The sequence below is a fragment of the Hoplias malabaricus genome, chromosome 5 (assembly GCF_029633855.1).
Source record: "Hoplias malabaricus isolate fHopMal1 chromosome 5, fHopMal1.hap1, whole genome shotgun sequence".
Taxonomy (NCBI): domain Eukaryota; kingdom Metazoa; phylum Chordata; class Actinopteri; order Characiformes; family Erythrinidae; genus Hoplias; species Hoplias malabaricus.
In genome coordinates this window covers 46454626-46469419 of record NC_089804.1, presented here as the reverse complement: position 1 = coordinate 46469419, position 14794 = coordinate 46454626, and the positions used below count along the sequence as shown (strand labels likewise).

General features: G+C 38.0%; 2 protein-coding genes across 5 annotated transcripts in view; one reads left to right on the top strand and one right to left on the bottom strand.

Moving 5' to 3' along the window:
• The window catches only part of bcl2l1 (BCL2 like 1), a 29897-nt gene extending 22020 nt beyond the window's left edge, over nt 1–7877 (top strand). For all 4 annotated transcript variants that reach the window (XM_066671864.1, XM_066671865.1, XM_066671863.1 and 1 more), the window contains exon 3: nt 4320–7877. In XM_066671864.1, coding sequence (XP_066527961.1) covers nt 4320–4463 — 144 coding nt within the window. In that variant the 3' untranslated portion in view covers nt 4464–7877. The remainder of the gene's footprint in view (nt 1–4319) is intronic.
• A 170-nt stretch (nt 7878–8047) lies between these two features.
• Nucleotides 8048–12587, bottom strand: cox4i2 (cytochrome c oxidase subunit 4I2). The gene is made up of 5 exons (XM_066671650.1): nt 12429–12587; nt 10698–10797; nt 9181–9345; nt 8693–8824; nt 8048–8393 (listed from the first exon to the last, which is right to left on the bottom strand). The coding sequence occupies exons 2-5, from the start codon at nt 10795–10797 to the stop codon at nt 8260–8262; spliced, it is 531 nt and encodes a 176-aa protein (XP_066527747.1). The 5' UTR covers nt 12429–12587; the 3' UTR covers nt 8048–8259.
• Between the last annotated feature and the right edge of the window lie 2207 nt (nt 12588–14794).

Below are 14794 nucleotides of genomic sequence, written 5' to 3'. Positions count from 1 at the left end.
AAGCTTGAATGATTTCAGCTATATCCTGTAAAATGCATGGCTTGGAATGTGTGAGTATAGAGCTTTAGAAGGAAAATACTAGAATTGTAACTTTTTTGCTATGTCATGTCTCTGCATATATATTAAAAATCACTCAAACAATGTAACACTGTTAAAGATTGACCTGTTTTATTATGATCAACAAAATGTGCTTTTGTTGAATCACATGAACACATTGATTCATCAGAATAAGTTCAGGAACTCTAAACTAGAACTGTGATTGTTCAGAATGCTCACAGCACACTCTAGTGTGATGTCAGTATAGCAGAGACCAGTGTCACGATACCGATTAACAGATAATTTATGGTTTAAGATGTTAATGAATTTGATGTGTTTTCCTCCACTTAAGGCAGTTTCTTTGCGTATTTAGTTCTGATAAAGTGGCACTCTTGCACCACTCCAACACTCTATTCGTTATCAGCCCACGCCACTCCTATCTCTTCAGAAGCTACCACGTCAGTCATTTCCCTTGAATTTCTCTCTCTCTCTCTCTCTCTCTCTCTCTCTCTCTCTCTCTCTCTCTCTCTCTCTCTCTCTCTCTCCCTTTCACAGACCCTTCACCCAATTCCCTACCTTGCATCAGCCTAGCAGCTTCATTCACACCATTTCACCTTTCCTTCCAGTTCCATCACCTTCTTGCTGCTGCCTAATTGCATCTCTAGTTTGCTTGGTTCCACTCTCCTGCCTCTCACTCTGGCGCTCTCTCCATTTTGTGTGCAGACCTTTTCACCTGCAAGATGTCAGAACAAATACTTTCTTTCATAGATTCACAGTCTGCATGTAAATATATGCCAGTTTCCAGGATTGCATATACTTTCCTGCAGACGTCTCTCCTTCTCTGATCTCAGTGATGGAGCTAGGCTTTGTACCTTGTTGATGTTTATGACAACAGCATGCCGAAAATCAGGCCCAAACTTTCTAAAACTGATACAAGCACACTATTGAAATGTTTAAGGCCTGAAACATTTTTTAAAATCTACTCAAAAGCAGAGGCCTTGAGCTGCATTTTTCTGGTTGCTAAGCAACATCTAGCAAATGCTAACTGGTTAGCTACTAGATAGTTATTTATAGATAACGTAAACAAATAAACTTAACTGAAATCTCGAATGGTGCATTAACAAGACCACGGCAGTGTGAAGAAGCTAATGCTTACACAGGTAAAAATCCAAGACTGCAACCAGTGATTATTTTTATAACTGATTCATCTGTGGATTATTTTTTCAATGTGTTTGATTGGTTTATTTGAAAATATATCTATTTCAAACACTGCAGCACCGAGAATGATCCACAATAAAAAATCATACCTGCTCTGTGGAGGTCATCCGGGGGCCCTGACTGTTCAAGAGCAGAGTGAAAGGGGGCAAACAGAGTATGCAGAGCAAAAGATGGACTCCAGTATGTAAATGTAGAACTACGTGCTCCTGTGTGGGCAGTGGAGCTGAGAGAATGGACAATGAAAGCAGAAACAAGGAGGTAGTCATCATTTTATGGTTGATCTGTGCATAAACAATCAATTTTTAAAATCAGTATACGTGAATATATTTAGGGGGGTGCTTATATTTAGCTAACACAGAAAATAACCTAATAACGCAGAGTTTGTAATCACTATTTGTGTCACTTTTTTACACTCAGGTTGACTACTCTATCTCACAAAAGATAAAGTGTCCACACTGAGCACATCATTTCTCCCTTTACAGAGGGTGCAATTTCCTCTTGTTCTATTGAAAGGAAGGGGTGATACTGTACGGTATATATTTAGACCTGTTGTCCTTCTGTTAAACTCTTGCTGGACCTGACTGCCACCTTCGACACAATCGGTTGTAATATACTCATTTCACGTCATTGAGGTTGAGGTTTCTTGTAACTAAGAAATGAGCCAATATAACACAACACCAGAAAGATCACAGTTTGTAACAATTGGAAAGCACAGATCAGTTACTGGATTGAGTACCCCAGAGTTCGGTCCTGGGCCACCCTTTTTTTTTTTTTTATTTTTTTATTTATTTTTTATTCTTTATTTACTTCTGCTTGAAAATATTATTTGCTCCAACAGCCATAATTTTCAAAATAAAAATTAAGTAGGTTTATTGTTACATCACATAACACTAATAAAAAAAGTATTAAAAAATAAACAGTACAAAATGACAGACAAAATAAATGAAGAGTCAGACATAAACAAATTAAAGTACAAGTCGTTTTTATGGCAATGACATTCATATTTATCTTTGCCTTTAACCCACTGAACCGTTCCCACCTTTCTGTGTTGTCCTGTATTCAGGAGTATTCATCAGAGATATTGGTTAAAAGCTGACTTTCACAAGTGTAACCCTTAAAAGCTGAATTTCTGTTCAAATTTTGTTTTCAGCCTATTCAGACTGTTTCCTAATTGTTGATTATATCATTGTCAGCCCATCATTTTTGTAAGATATCTCTGTGCCCTGTTTGACCTTACTCTCAGCTTTATCCCACATATCAAATCTTTATTATTGGTGCATTCTTTCATTACATCATGGTTAGATTACAGTAATTTTCTATTTTATGGCTTATCTTCTAATACGCTCCGTCCTCTTTAGAACATAAGAAATGAAAACCCAGAACCCTGATTCTGGTCTTTAGACTATACCTCAATATATGATTTCCGCTATGGGTGGCAGCTCTTTCAACATTGCTGCACATATTCTCCCACAATTTGAAACTCCTTACCCAATCTTCTTGTCCTCCTCTCTTTCCATCTTCGAATATCGGCTCAAATTTTTTAAGATGCTATACGTGTAAAAAGTAATAATAATATTTATTATAGTGAAGCTACTCTTCCACAGTCACATCAGTCAAATGTTTGCCATGACTGTGGACCAGATTAAGGCACACATGCATTAAAAAAAAAGCTTGGCTAAGGTTAATTTCCTTGTGTGAAGTATGTTTGTGGTTTCATGCGGATTAGATGGTGTTGAGTGGTCAGGAGAGCACATTTCACAAATCTTTGATGCTCTTGTTCAGTATCAAATATTTATGCCCTTTGTTTTAGGCCAAATCTAAAAATGACATAATTAAATTATGAAGGATTGTGGATTATAAAGGATTCATTGCGGTGCATGAAGTGATTATAATATGATTTCATTACTGGCCTTTGTAATTTCAACTTGGAAATGGCATTTAATTTTCATTCATGTCTAGTCACCTCATCCTGAAACTGCTGCTTTTTTGCAATTTCCTTTTAAGTCATTGCAGATATTCGGAGTATCTGGGGCAGAAGGCAAGGCAGGGTGATTACATCAGTCTGCATGAGTTGTGTGTGTGTGTGTGTGTGTGTGTGTGTATGTAGTCAAGCCTGCATGCTCCAAAAATTTTTGGACCATTGAACGTATGCACCTCATCTTGCTGAAAAGCTACATCTCATAGGTTTGAAGAAATACCATAGATTTTACAACACAAGAGCTCTTTGATTAGGAGGGAACAGCTTGAATCACAAAGAGCAGATGCCGACCTTTATTACAGTATGCATACGGATGGGGCTGAATCACATCCATGCTGTAAATTCACGTGCTGTTTTACTGCCTGGCTCAGCTGAGGTATTACAGGCCCCAGCCTTAGCAAACATGCTCCACTTTGTTTGCTGTTTCCCTTAGGAAACAGGTTACAGCGTTAAGCCTAAAATCCCCTTTCAGCACTCCAGATAAAAAATTGGGTTTGCTGTAGAGTCCTGCTGTGAAATGAGGTTAGTTAGGCTCCTGGCCCAGTGTAGGGGATGTGCGCCCCCTTGTGGTTATGCGAAGCGCACACAAGCTTTGTTGGAAGAAGAGGTAGGGCCAGATGAAGGCCTGTGTTGGGCGGGACTGTCAGGGTGTTTATGCGATTGCAGAATGATTTCATAAATATGATTGGAGGAAGGTATGTAAGTGTAAGTGTCTGTAGGTTTGAGCTTCACCACAGTAGAATTTGTCCTGTCTCTTTTGAAATTAATTGGATATTTGTGAGTGTTGATGGAATTTTCCGTTGACTCCCAGACATCTTACCCTGTGCTCAGTAGTTTGTAGTGAGTTTTGTGTTCAACAACAAAGAAGCACTTGGATTCTTCATCCTCTGCATGATCTATTGCATGAAATAACATGCATAATATAACACATTTTTCCAATGACTTTTTTTTTTTTTTTAAAGAAGTGAAGGAAGTTGGAATGCTACTTTAGAGGGTTTTAAAGAGTTTCTATAACACTGTAATGGAATATCAATATCGTCTGTGTCCGATTTGGCCATCTTTGAACCCAACTCTCTCTGTTTTGCAGGAGCGCTTTGCAGAGATCTTTGGGAAGGACGCAGCAGCCGAAAGCAGAAAGTCACAGGAAAGCTTTAAGAAGTGGCTGCTGGCAGGTGTGACCTTGTTCACCGGAGTCGTGGTAGGCTCCCTCATCGCTCAAAAGCGTCTGTAAGAAAAGAAGAGGATTTATGGAAGGCACAACCTCACTCTTCGCCTAGTGCAGACCTCGGGCAAACAAAGAAGGATCTTAAACCCTCTTTAAAATTTAAAGATTATTTGTTTAGTTTTCTTTGCCAAGAATTCTCATGTTTACACCCCTCCCTCCCACTGTAGCTGCACTGTAGACTGTGTGTGGCTGAATCACTCTTGTAACATTTGCCTGTTTGACGAAGGGGAATTTGCTTTCACTCCGTCCAAATCCGGGTCAATATCATAAGACTTATAAAACATAAGTCACTGTCCAGCAGAAACAAATGATTGCTGTTTGTCAAAGAGTAAGTGCCCAGAAGGGTGACTTTGCTTTGGTCTGTGTAGCCCTAATTTAAAAATGCACATTATTCTCTCATTTTCAAAGAGAATGGCTAGTAGCAAGGAAGCAAAACTATTCTAATGCAGAGAATGCTTAAATATAATATTTCTAATCACAGGGTCTAGATGGAGTATTATGGGCTAGTTAACTGAAGTGTAGAGACATTGTCAAAACCTGTACTGCAGTTCAAATGCTTCTTTTCTTGATCTTAATGTGTAAAACCTTAACAGGCTTCTTGGCAGGATTTTTAACCTTGGGGCAGTAAAGCATAAAGCTCCTTTAGCCGTTGTGGTAATATTTTCAAGCAAATCTGGGCTGTGTTATAACTTTGCAGTGGTCACTTAAGTCCTGTAACTTAGACCCATGATAGGTTTTATGTTCCACCTATGACCAGAACTGCCCTGAAACATTGAAGAGTACATTTGTGTATTATGTTATAAATCATGGAGCCCTTCAAAAGCCCTGTTGAAGCATCTCAGTTTTTGAATGGACCAAGTGCTCCCTCACACTTTGAGTGACATTGTTCTGATATGAGCGCTAGTAAGTTAAGTGTCTGTATGTCTGTTTTTGACTTTTTTAAATGTTGCATTATTAAACCTAATTTTGTTGGAAGTGTGTTAACCACCTAAAATATTCTCTCCACCACTGGGGATATTGTAAAGAGAGGTAGAATAGGTGCAGTGTTGTGGGTTTATTGTCACAATACACTGCACCTTGCACACAGAACATGTAATAACTCATTTAACAGGCAGAAATTAGAATAAACCACATTGCTAGAAGAGTCCCCGGTGTTTGGAGATGGTGTATGTGATGTATGTCTTCAAAAAGCTCAGAATGCAATCAGAGCAGGTTGTAGATTTTAAGTTGAATACAGCAAAGGTAGTAAAACTGTATTTGCTTTAGTCATATTTAACTTGTCACTGACGTATGATAAAAGTTGAAATTCTTTCAGGTGTGTGTTTGTGTGAGATTGGGGATTGTTTTAGTTTTAGGTCCATGTCTTTGTCATGGATATCATGTCCTCACTGTGTTAATTCAACTAATATTCTCATTCATTCATTATCTGTAAGTGCTTATCCAGTTCAGGGCCACGGTGGGTCCAGGGCCTACCTGGAATCAATGGGCGCAAGGCGGGAATACACCCTGGAGGGGGCGCCAGTCCTTCACAAGGCAACACACATTCAACTTAAAATTATTTTTAATATTGAGGAGCTGTTCATCAAAATCCATGACTCTCGTTTATTGTGTAGCTACTGATGACAGTACAAATCAGTAGGTGCATTTGCAAATTTTAACCTCTCAAAGGGTGAGTTTAACTGTCAGCCTAATTTCCTTTAAGGGTGAGTTTTACCCACTTTGAATGCTGTGTAGTCCAGTACACTAAGCTTGATTCTTTGTCAGGAAACCAGTCCAAAGATGGTCTTGCATATTGGGTTTTTAGGGTGGATGTTCAGGCCTTTTCACATGATTTTTAAGTTACATTAAAAAAAAATAAGCCACTCTTAATCCCAGTGCATTCCACCCAACAAACACTAGCATTTTAATGTGGGCAGCTGGCTTTCAAAATGCCCACTTGTTCAAAATGAAGCCGAAATTATTCTAAAAATCTAACGCTGTATTTCACCAAACTCACATTCCTGATTGTGTGCTTTCATGAAAGTTATTTAAGGATTGTTTGGTTGTTTGCACACCATGCCACCTTGTATCTCATGTTCACAGACAGGTGCACCTATAAGACCAACTTAAAATCTGTCATCACTGACACATTGCCGTCTCGTCTTAGACCAAACCGTTAAACTGCTCTCTGTTGGTGTCATGACGGCTCTCTCCGCTTGTCATTCAGCGCTGCTCTCCCGCTGTTCCGCTCGCACACTCGTGTTGTCAAAGCGTGAAAAACTGAAGAGAAGATAAGAAAACAATTTCTAGGCATCAAACCATGTTTAATTCATAAGACGCGCCGAGTCAAATACGTGTTTTATCTTCACTCTTGTTCTTGAAGGTGAAGGAATGAAGGAGCCAGGTGAGAGGAAATGGAGGTAACTTTGGCCTAAATGCCCACTCTGTTAATAAGACGCATTAAGGTGTATGACCCTGGGCTTGCTTTCCAATACATACTTGTTTTGTTTTAAATTAGAGACAGCCCTGTTAAAGTGAATATAACTCCACTGATTTTTGCCAAAACTTTTGTGTAATTCAGAGGATGAGATGTAAACATTGAGGAAGGTATGTTACATTAGAGAAACGTGCAGACTGTCTTTACAATGATGGTTATGGGAATGAGTGTGTTGTAATGTCTACAATTACTACATGATTCGTATGTTTCTGTGCATTTTACATCCACCCACAATCAATGGTTCTGTTTACGTCCTTCAGTGAGGTAGAGGAAGGCAGAGATTTTGAAAAAAATTGTGGAGTCGCTCTTCATATACAGGTAAAATTATTCAATGTCACAATCCAAATTTCAAAAGGATGTATAAATAGAGAGCTGGCGTAGCTCTGGGGAAAGTGGAACTGTCCCCAAATGTATATTTCCGCTGCTCTGTAGACACTGATGACACAAAACATTCCATATAAAGAAACGTTGCTGCTTGCATGCCGTATGTATGTGTGTGTATGTGTGTGTTGAATGTGTAAGTCCTGCAGGAGTGATACTGATAGTGTGAGTACAGCTTGGCAGTGTGCTTTCAGAGTGAAATGACCAGCCTTGGCACGACACTATGTAAACTAGATAACTTAAAATGACATTTAGAGTAGCATAATAGCGTAGTGAAAATATTTAAAGCCTTTTGATGATTTGAAAATATTTATGATATTTGGTGTAAACACATAGTGTTCTTTCCTATGGCCTTAAACTCCATCATTTCTTTAAAGTGTTTTGTTATTCATTGTGTTTGTATTTAGCCAAGTTCAACTGAAAATAGAAAAACAAAAAAGAAACTATTTTTTTAAGGCATTGGGTTTATTTAAACAACACCATCCCTGGATGAGTTGTTTTATGTATTAGGACTTTTTTTAAAGTGTCTGATATCATTAAAAAGTGAATAAAGACCAATTTCAACCCAAAATGTTTGCACTTGTGGCCTTTTGTGTGCGAGAGAGAGACTGAAATGAATAAATAAAAATAAACAAACACAAAGGAAAGACTTGAAAGTATGACGGGTTAATGCTCAAGTATGAGGAATGAACAGAGGAGGAACTTGCATCATGTTGATTTTTTTTTTTTTTTATTTCATACAAGTCTCAGTACAGGATTGGTCACAGTCAGTATGTGGTCATGTCAATTCATTCTCTCTATAATAAGTGCCTTCTAAGAAAGCCTCTTCTAAACAAAATTATAAATTATGGCAGTTTTCTTTTTTATTGGAATGGACGTGGATGGTTGGCATTGTAAGTGCTGCAAAGAGTTAAAGAGGTTAAGCAGTTTATGTCCTCCCTACTTTTACTTCCACTGGCCCTTCTCATAGTCCCATTTGGAGGAGAAGCCTTGCACTGGGCTCACCCGCATGTCCAACATCCTCTTCACCTGCTTGGCCTCCCACTCTTTATCAAAAGTACGAGGATGAGGAGGATACACTATAATTAAGGAAATCACCATTAGCACAAAGCTTAAATTATGAGCAGTGAGGAGCAGAAGATAAAGCTTTGAAATCTGATCGAGTCAATGATTAATTAATGACTTCAAAATCACTGGGTTAATTAAATTCTTAGCCTTATTATTCAACAACTTAAGTTACTGTATAGCATCCTGATATTAACACGCTCGATGAAAACAGTATAATTTTCATTTTGCATTACTGTACTGTACTTTTATTGGTCATAAATCAGCAAATACACAAAACTAAAATTTCCCGTCACTTAAAGATAGCTCTCACCATACATGCGCTGCCAGAGCACCACCAAGCCAGTCACACCGATGAAGAAGAGAATTCCACCTATCACAGTCTTCCACTCATTGGTAGGCTTCTTCATCTCTGCATAGGTTTCTTTAAACATAATCCTGTACACTGAGAGAGACAGCGGACAACAGATGTTAATCAGCACTTCAGTTACATACATGTATGAGCCTCCTAGTTTTACCTATGGCTTCCCTCCTATTTAAGCACTGGAAATCTTTAATATTTTGTTAAAAAAAATGACTTAATGATAAAATTTGAAAAAAAGCAGTATTACAGAGATCTTTTAAAGATATAAGACGTGTTCCCTTGGCATTGATGATGAGGACAGAAAAAAATATGGTTTCACACTAGGTGTATTAGAGGTAAATTAATCCAGGAAAAAAAAAATATTGCGTTTACTGTTCTATCTTTTTTCCCCTAAAAATGTACTGAATATATCCTCAAAATATAGCATAAATACAAACAGGCAATTTTCTCCTCCTTTGAAAGATTGTTCCAAGGTCCCTTCTCCTTCTGTTTCAAGCTCTGTTCAGCAGCACCAAGGCTGTCCTGGTAAGGTCTGTCTGGCAGAGGGGTGTCCCGTCGATCCCAGTACAGAGGCAGAGACATGTCAGCCTGCTGCGACACCTCTGAGTGATTACAGAGCAAAAAGATCATCAGAAAACAATGACTTAAGATTTACTTTTATAATACTACAGGGCCCCCTACTGGACACAAGATCACTATGTTTACATTAAACAAATGGCATTAGTTAGCTGGTGTCCACTGACACAATCACTTAGCATTATATTTGTATCCAAAGAGCATGTACATAGATAATGAAGGAAGAGACACAGAAACTTGTGTGTTCCTCCACTGACTGGAGGACATGTGTGCAACCAAAAAATTAAGCTTCTTCCATGCTCAGCAACATGTATAAAAATAACTAATGTAATTGTTCATTGGAGCATGTATAGCAGGAGCATCAAAAAGACTGTTCAAGTGGTTAGTGTTTCAGTAGGAAAAATAACGATAACGAATATTTGCATTTAGATCTGAGAAAATGAATTTGGAAATTGCTATTGTAATATATAAATATGGTTTTTCTCTTTTTTTTTATTGGAAAAATACAATACCTCCAGTCACAAAAATACAACTGACCCTTTTCGCGCCACCCCCCACCCCACAGACACTCCTGCTCAGCTCATCACAACCAAAACACAGATTACTGGTTATTTACGTAAAATAAAAGGTATAACAAAAACAAGCGCACATTATATTATCTTAGTATAATGTTGTTTTAATATATTACGACCCTTTACTGCATAACAAGCATAAACAGCACTAGCAGTATGCTGATATCTCAGCTGTTGGCTAGTGAGATTCCAGTTCCACCTTAAATGGTGAAGATATTACATACTAGTCCCTGAAACCATTGCAAAATTTAAGGTGGAACTGCAAGGTTAAAACAAAAAGCTGTCAAATAAGAAGCTGAATTCACTTTCATGAGCGTTGGGAGTGGGTCGTAATATGATTTTTGAATGCTTCTGAACGCAAGATGCCCAAAATTTAACTCCAGCAGCGCTCCTCTAATATCACTGAAGATCAGCAGAGCTGTCTACAGAGCATCACTAATAGGCTTGTGATGAAGCACATTGTGATGATGTATCAGGCTCTTGAAGAGTTGTCCCCGTTCATAGAATATTTTAACCACTACAACTGGTAATTCAGCTCCAATGGGCAAGATAACGCTCAAAAACATGGGGCAGGGGTTTAAAAAAATGTCTTTGAAAATGTGGACATCACCATGCTTTCTTTCCTTTCCTTACACTTTTCCTGATAGTGGGAGGGGTTACAGCAAGTCAACAGTTACTTTGCATCATATTCTATGGCCTTTGCATTCACCAAACCTTTGTAGTGGACAGGCTTTTTACTAAGACATTTTGGTTTAATTATTCCTTGGTTTGCCTGTGCATTCATGTATATGACTTTTTTTTTTTACCATGCCCATGGCTGGCCATCCTGGCACTGCTGGTGCTGAGAGCTGCCACAACCCGTTTGGACAACAGTGTGCTCACTCGTCCTGCAGTCAGACGCAGCATCTGGGACAAACAGAAAAAACACATATACAAAGTTTAGTAATGAATAAGTGTGTGGACAAGGTATGCCAACTTAATGAATTGACAACAAAAAAATTATTTGAGCTGCCCTGGCACATACAGGTAAGCCATGGCCAAAGTAGCCTGCTAAGTTCAGTGCTTACTGTATTGTTAATTACTCTTACTCGCTGTACCGCTTGCTATGGCGCTAAGTCAGCGTGACTAGGTTATCCTCTTATGTTTACTCAATGAGTTTCCATGAATATATTATGGCATGGTGTTTGCTTGAAAATTAACAGGTTACTGAAGTGTGTTGAAAACCTGAAATAATAAAAACTTTATCTAAAGAAAAAAGTATATCTTGGATAGAAATCAGTCTGACTAAATATTTCACTTAATGTAAACAGTGAAATCATTCTGGCTGGGCAATACTGTTAAAATGTAATGCCATGAAACTTCTTTGTAGTTTCTGAATGCACAAAATGAATCACTGTATTTAGACTTAAGTTGGAACAAAAAATATTATGAAGATATGAGTGGATTGACTAGACTATTAAACATCACATCTTGTACTGCATTAAATCCACTGAAATAGCACTTTTGGTGCTTTCTGTATGATGAGGCATGCAAGAGGTCACTGTTCTTGGTCATAATGTGATGCCATTTATTACAATAATGATACATTTTTGTCATATTGCCCTGTCCATGCCTTAGCATTCTTAATGGACGGAAGCAGTTTACTGTGCTGACCCTTGACATATGTACAAATGCATTAACCCTCGTGTCCTGAATCAGTTCTAAATCCCAGCTTGCTCAGTCTGGCCACCTAATCACCTTCTACTGCAGGTCACCACTAAAACACTTCCAGGCTCTCTATATTACAGCCTATTGCTTATTTAAATGACAGAAACATATCGTGTATGTCAACGCAAATGCAGTTAAAGTAATGCAAAGCACATTTTGAGCAGAGAACACATTATATTACTCTTTCATTACTTTGTTTATTTCTCTTTGAAAACGTTCCCTTTGTGTAAAAACATACATTCTGAACACACTCTTAAGAGAGAAAATGGGCGTAAAGCTGCAAGCTTGTTTTCTTTCTTTTCCACAGAGTCTCCGAGGCCCAGGCTGAACACGGCCTCGACTAAAATGGGGGAAATCTGGCAAAAGCTCAAGACTGGAGCTCTGCACAAAGATAAACAACCGCGCGCCTACCAGCACTTTCCCATGGACATTTCTGGATTTAATTTACGGTATTGTGCATTTTTAAATCCAGAACCCTGTTTCCTGTCTGTCGAAAAAACAGTCAACAAGTCTCACGGATTTTATTCTCAAAGCGTGACGTGAGACATAATACACGTAACGCATTAAAACCCAGTACTTAATAAAAATGCACGATCCCTGATGCTTTATAAAAGAAACTTTAGGGCTAACACATATTTATGTCCTCGCTGCAGTTCTTAGAATCTGAAGTACTTTACTTCATCTCCGTGTGCGTTTAACGGACCACAGTCTGTGTCACCGGTAGATTGATGTACGCCACTAACGTTACTTTCTCAAAAAGCAGGCGGAGTGCTTCCCATAACCCCCTCCATTTTCTCTGACTTTAAGCTGAATGTAAATGTACTACTCACTGTTTGCCTGAGAGACCAAGAGATGAGACAGGGGTCAAAAAATATTCGTGAGCGAAACAGGGAAGATACAGAGAGTTTTCCTCCGCTTTGCTTTTGAAACGTTGCAGCCAACCGAGTCCCGCTGAGGAGAAAGTCGGAGGGGAGGGTAAGGGCGGCTTTAACTCCTCTCCTGCCGCAACGTTTCTACAAAAAACCCCAAAAATAAAATAATATAAAACGAAATGACAGTGGGGAAGTGTATGAAATCTCGTCTCCAACACTTTAAAAATATATAAGATACATTTTCTATTATAAATGTTTTATATTACTGTCTCATTTCATTCGATTTTCCGAGATTTATTTTCTTTTGGTGCCCTGATTAGAGGTGTATTGTTCAGAAGTAAAAAAAATATATATATATATTAAAAAAGGAAAACATTATATTGATTTTAACACTCCTGAAATTACTTTTTTAAATGTTTTTTTCAAGCACAGCAGAATTACATATAATATCAAAATAATAGGTCTGTTTATTTTCCATAAAGCAAATAACATTGCTGTGCCTAAATTTGATTTTTATTTATTATTACAGTAAAAAATAAATGGTTTCCAAAATCATACATGTGGTACTTTGGTAAAAATCACAAAAATCGAGATGGCATCAGTGGAGAAAACCAATATACAATATTCGCTTTATAAAGTTACTGACTTTAACGCATCTACATTGTGGCTGAGGATATGCTCTTTTTTTGGTACAGTTTGAGACAGCCATTGTCTGTCCTTTTTTCAGTGGTCACCACCTGACCACAGATCATTGTTGTCTGGATATTTTTGGCAATCCTTAACTTACCATTGTATATAAATTCCCACACACTACCATGCAACCACAGAACAAATACAAAAATATGGAAATAATTATTATTATTATCCTGTTGCTTCCTGACCTTCATGGCATTGTTACAGGCATTTATTCCCTTTTCAGGAAAATAACCCAAATTCTATCTGACAATGTGACCCATGTTTCAGAGCAAGTATAAATATTGCTGCTTATATTATGCCATTGTTTCTGTGTCTTCTGTCATACCTTATATATATAAATATATAACATAACGATTTCTTAGATTATTCATAGATTATGCATTTCCTCTCGCACTAATTACCCAGTATATTTTAAATAAGTTTTAAAACATTTAAATGATATGTTATGTAACATTTAAACAACGATTGTTTACTTAGAACACACAGATTGCAGATACCTCGTATAACCTCTATGCGGCAGCATTGAACTTTAAATATAGTGCTATTTTCTATGGCACACTGACTGGCAGCAGGGAGTTCAGGTTGTGAGAGGTCTTATCACCACTCTTTCAAGTCGTATTTGTACACGTGGGAATATAGCACAAATGTCAAGAAGAGATTGACAATCATATACAAGATGAAGAGAGACACTGGGGGCACATTCGGTTAGGATCAACATGTAAAACGTAACCCCACACAGAATAGATAAGATAGATGGTAAGCCGACACACAATTGTGCCATCTTTTACATGTACCTCGTCTGTAAAACTGTACACCCTAAAGAACAACTGTCACTGCAGTGGTACCCTCAAGGTTACATATTCACTACCTTTAATTATAACTTTAGTGACAATGATGTACCTGTATGGTATCCTTTTTCTGACAGTGTATGGAGTCCAGTTTTTTTTTTAATTAGGCCAAGCAGTGTGCTCATGAGGACTTCCTGTGAACACTTAATGTGCCCTTCTTCCAAGTCTGCATCAGATCACACTTTGAGAATGCGATTAATCACAATCTCCTGCAATCCCATGTTGTTTCACTCGTAAACCTTTCCCAAAATCACTTAAGAAAAAACAACACAGTTGTGAATATGCAGCATTTTAATTTTTTGTATCAAGACTGAGTTCTGAGGGTCATGTATTTAAAATGCTGAAGGCTAAAGTACTGTTCAGCCTTAAAGAATCACTACATAATTACTGTACCTTAAAATTACAGCTTTGTAATAAATGTGATGCTTCACTGACCTGTAACATGGAGAATAGAGCCTCTGTTGTTGCTATTCTGGGTTCAGCACTGCAGAAACTGCGCTGTGTATTTTTTGGAGGAGTGTAGGAAACTCCATCACCTCCCCATTGATTGCAGAACAGTGCTGTAAAATTACACTAGGGGGAGCCCCAGGAGCAAAATAAAAACAATTCTTACATAGAGTTTCTTTAATGAAGTTAACAGATACAGATCATGGGGCATAAGTTGAGTGTGTCCCAGATCTGTTTAGAGGCTTATAGTGTTTTGAACAGTCAGGTCCCTGGTGTTCTCTTTCTGACAGCATCATAAAAGTTTGCACTTCAACAAGGGCTTAGGGAAAGAAT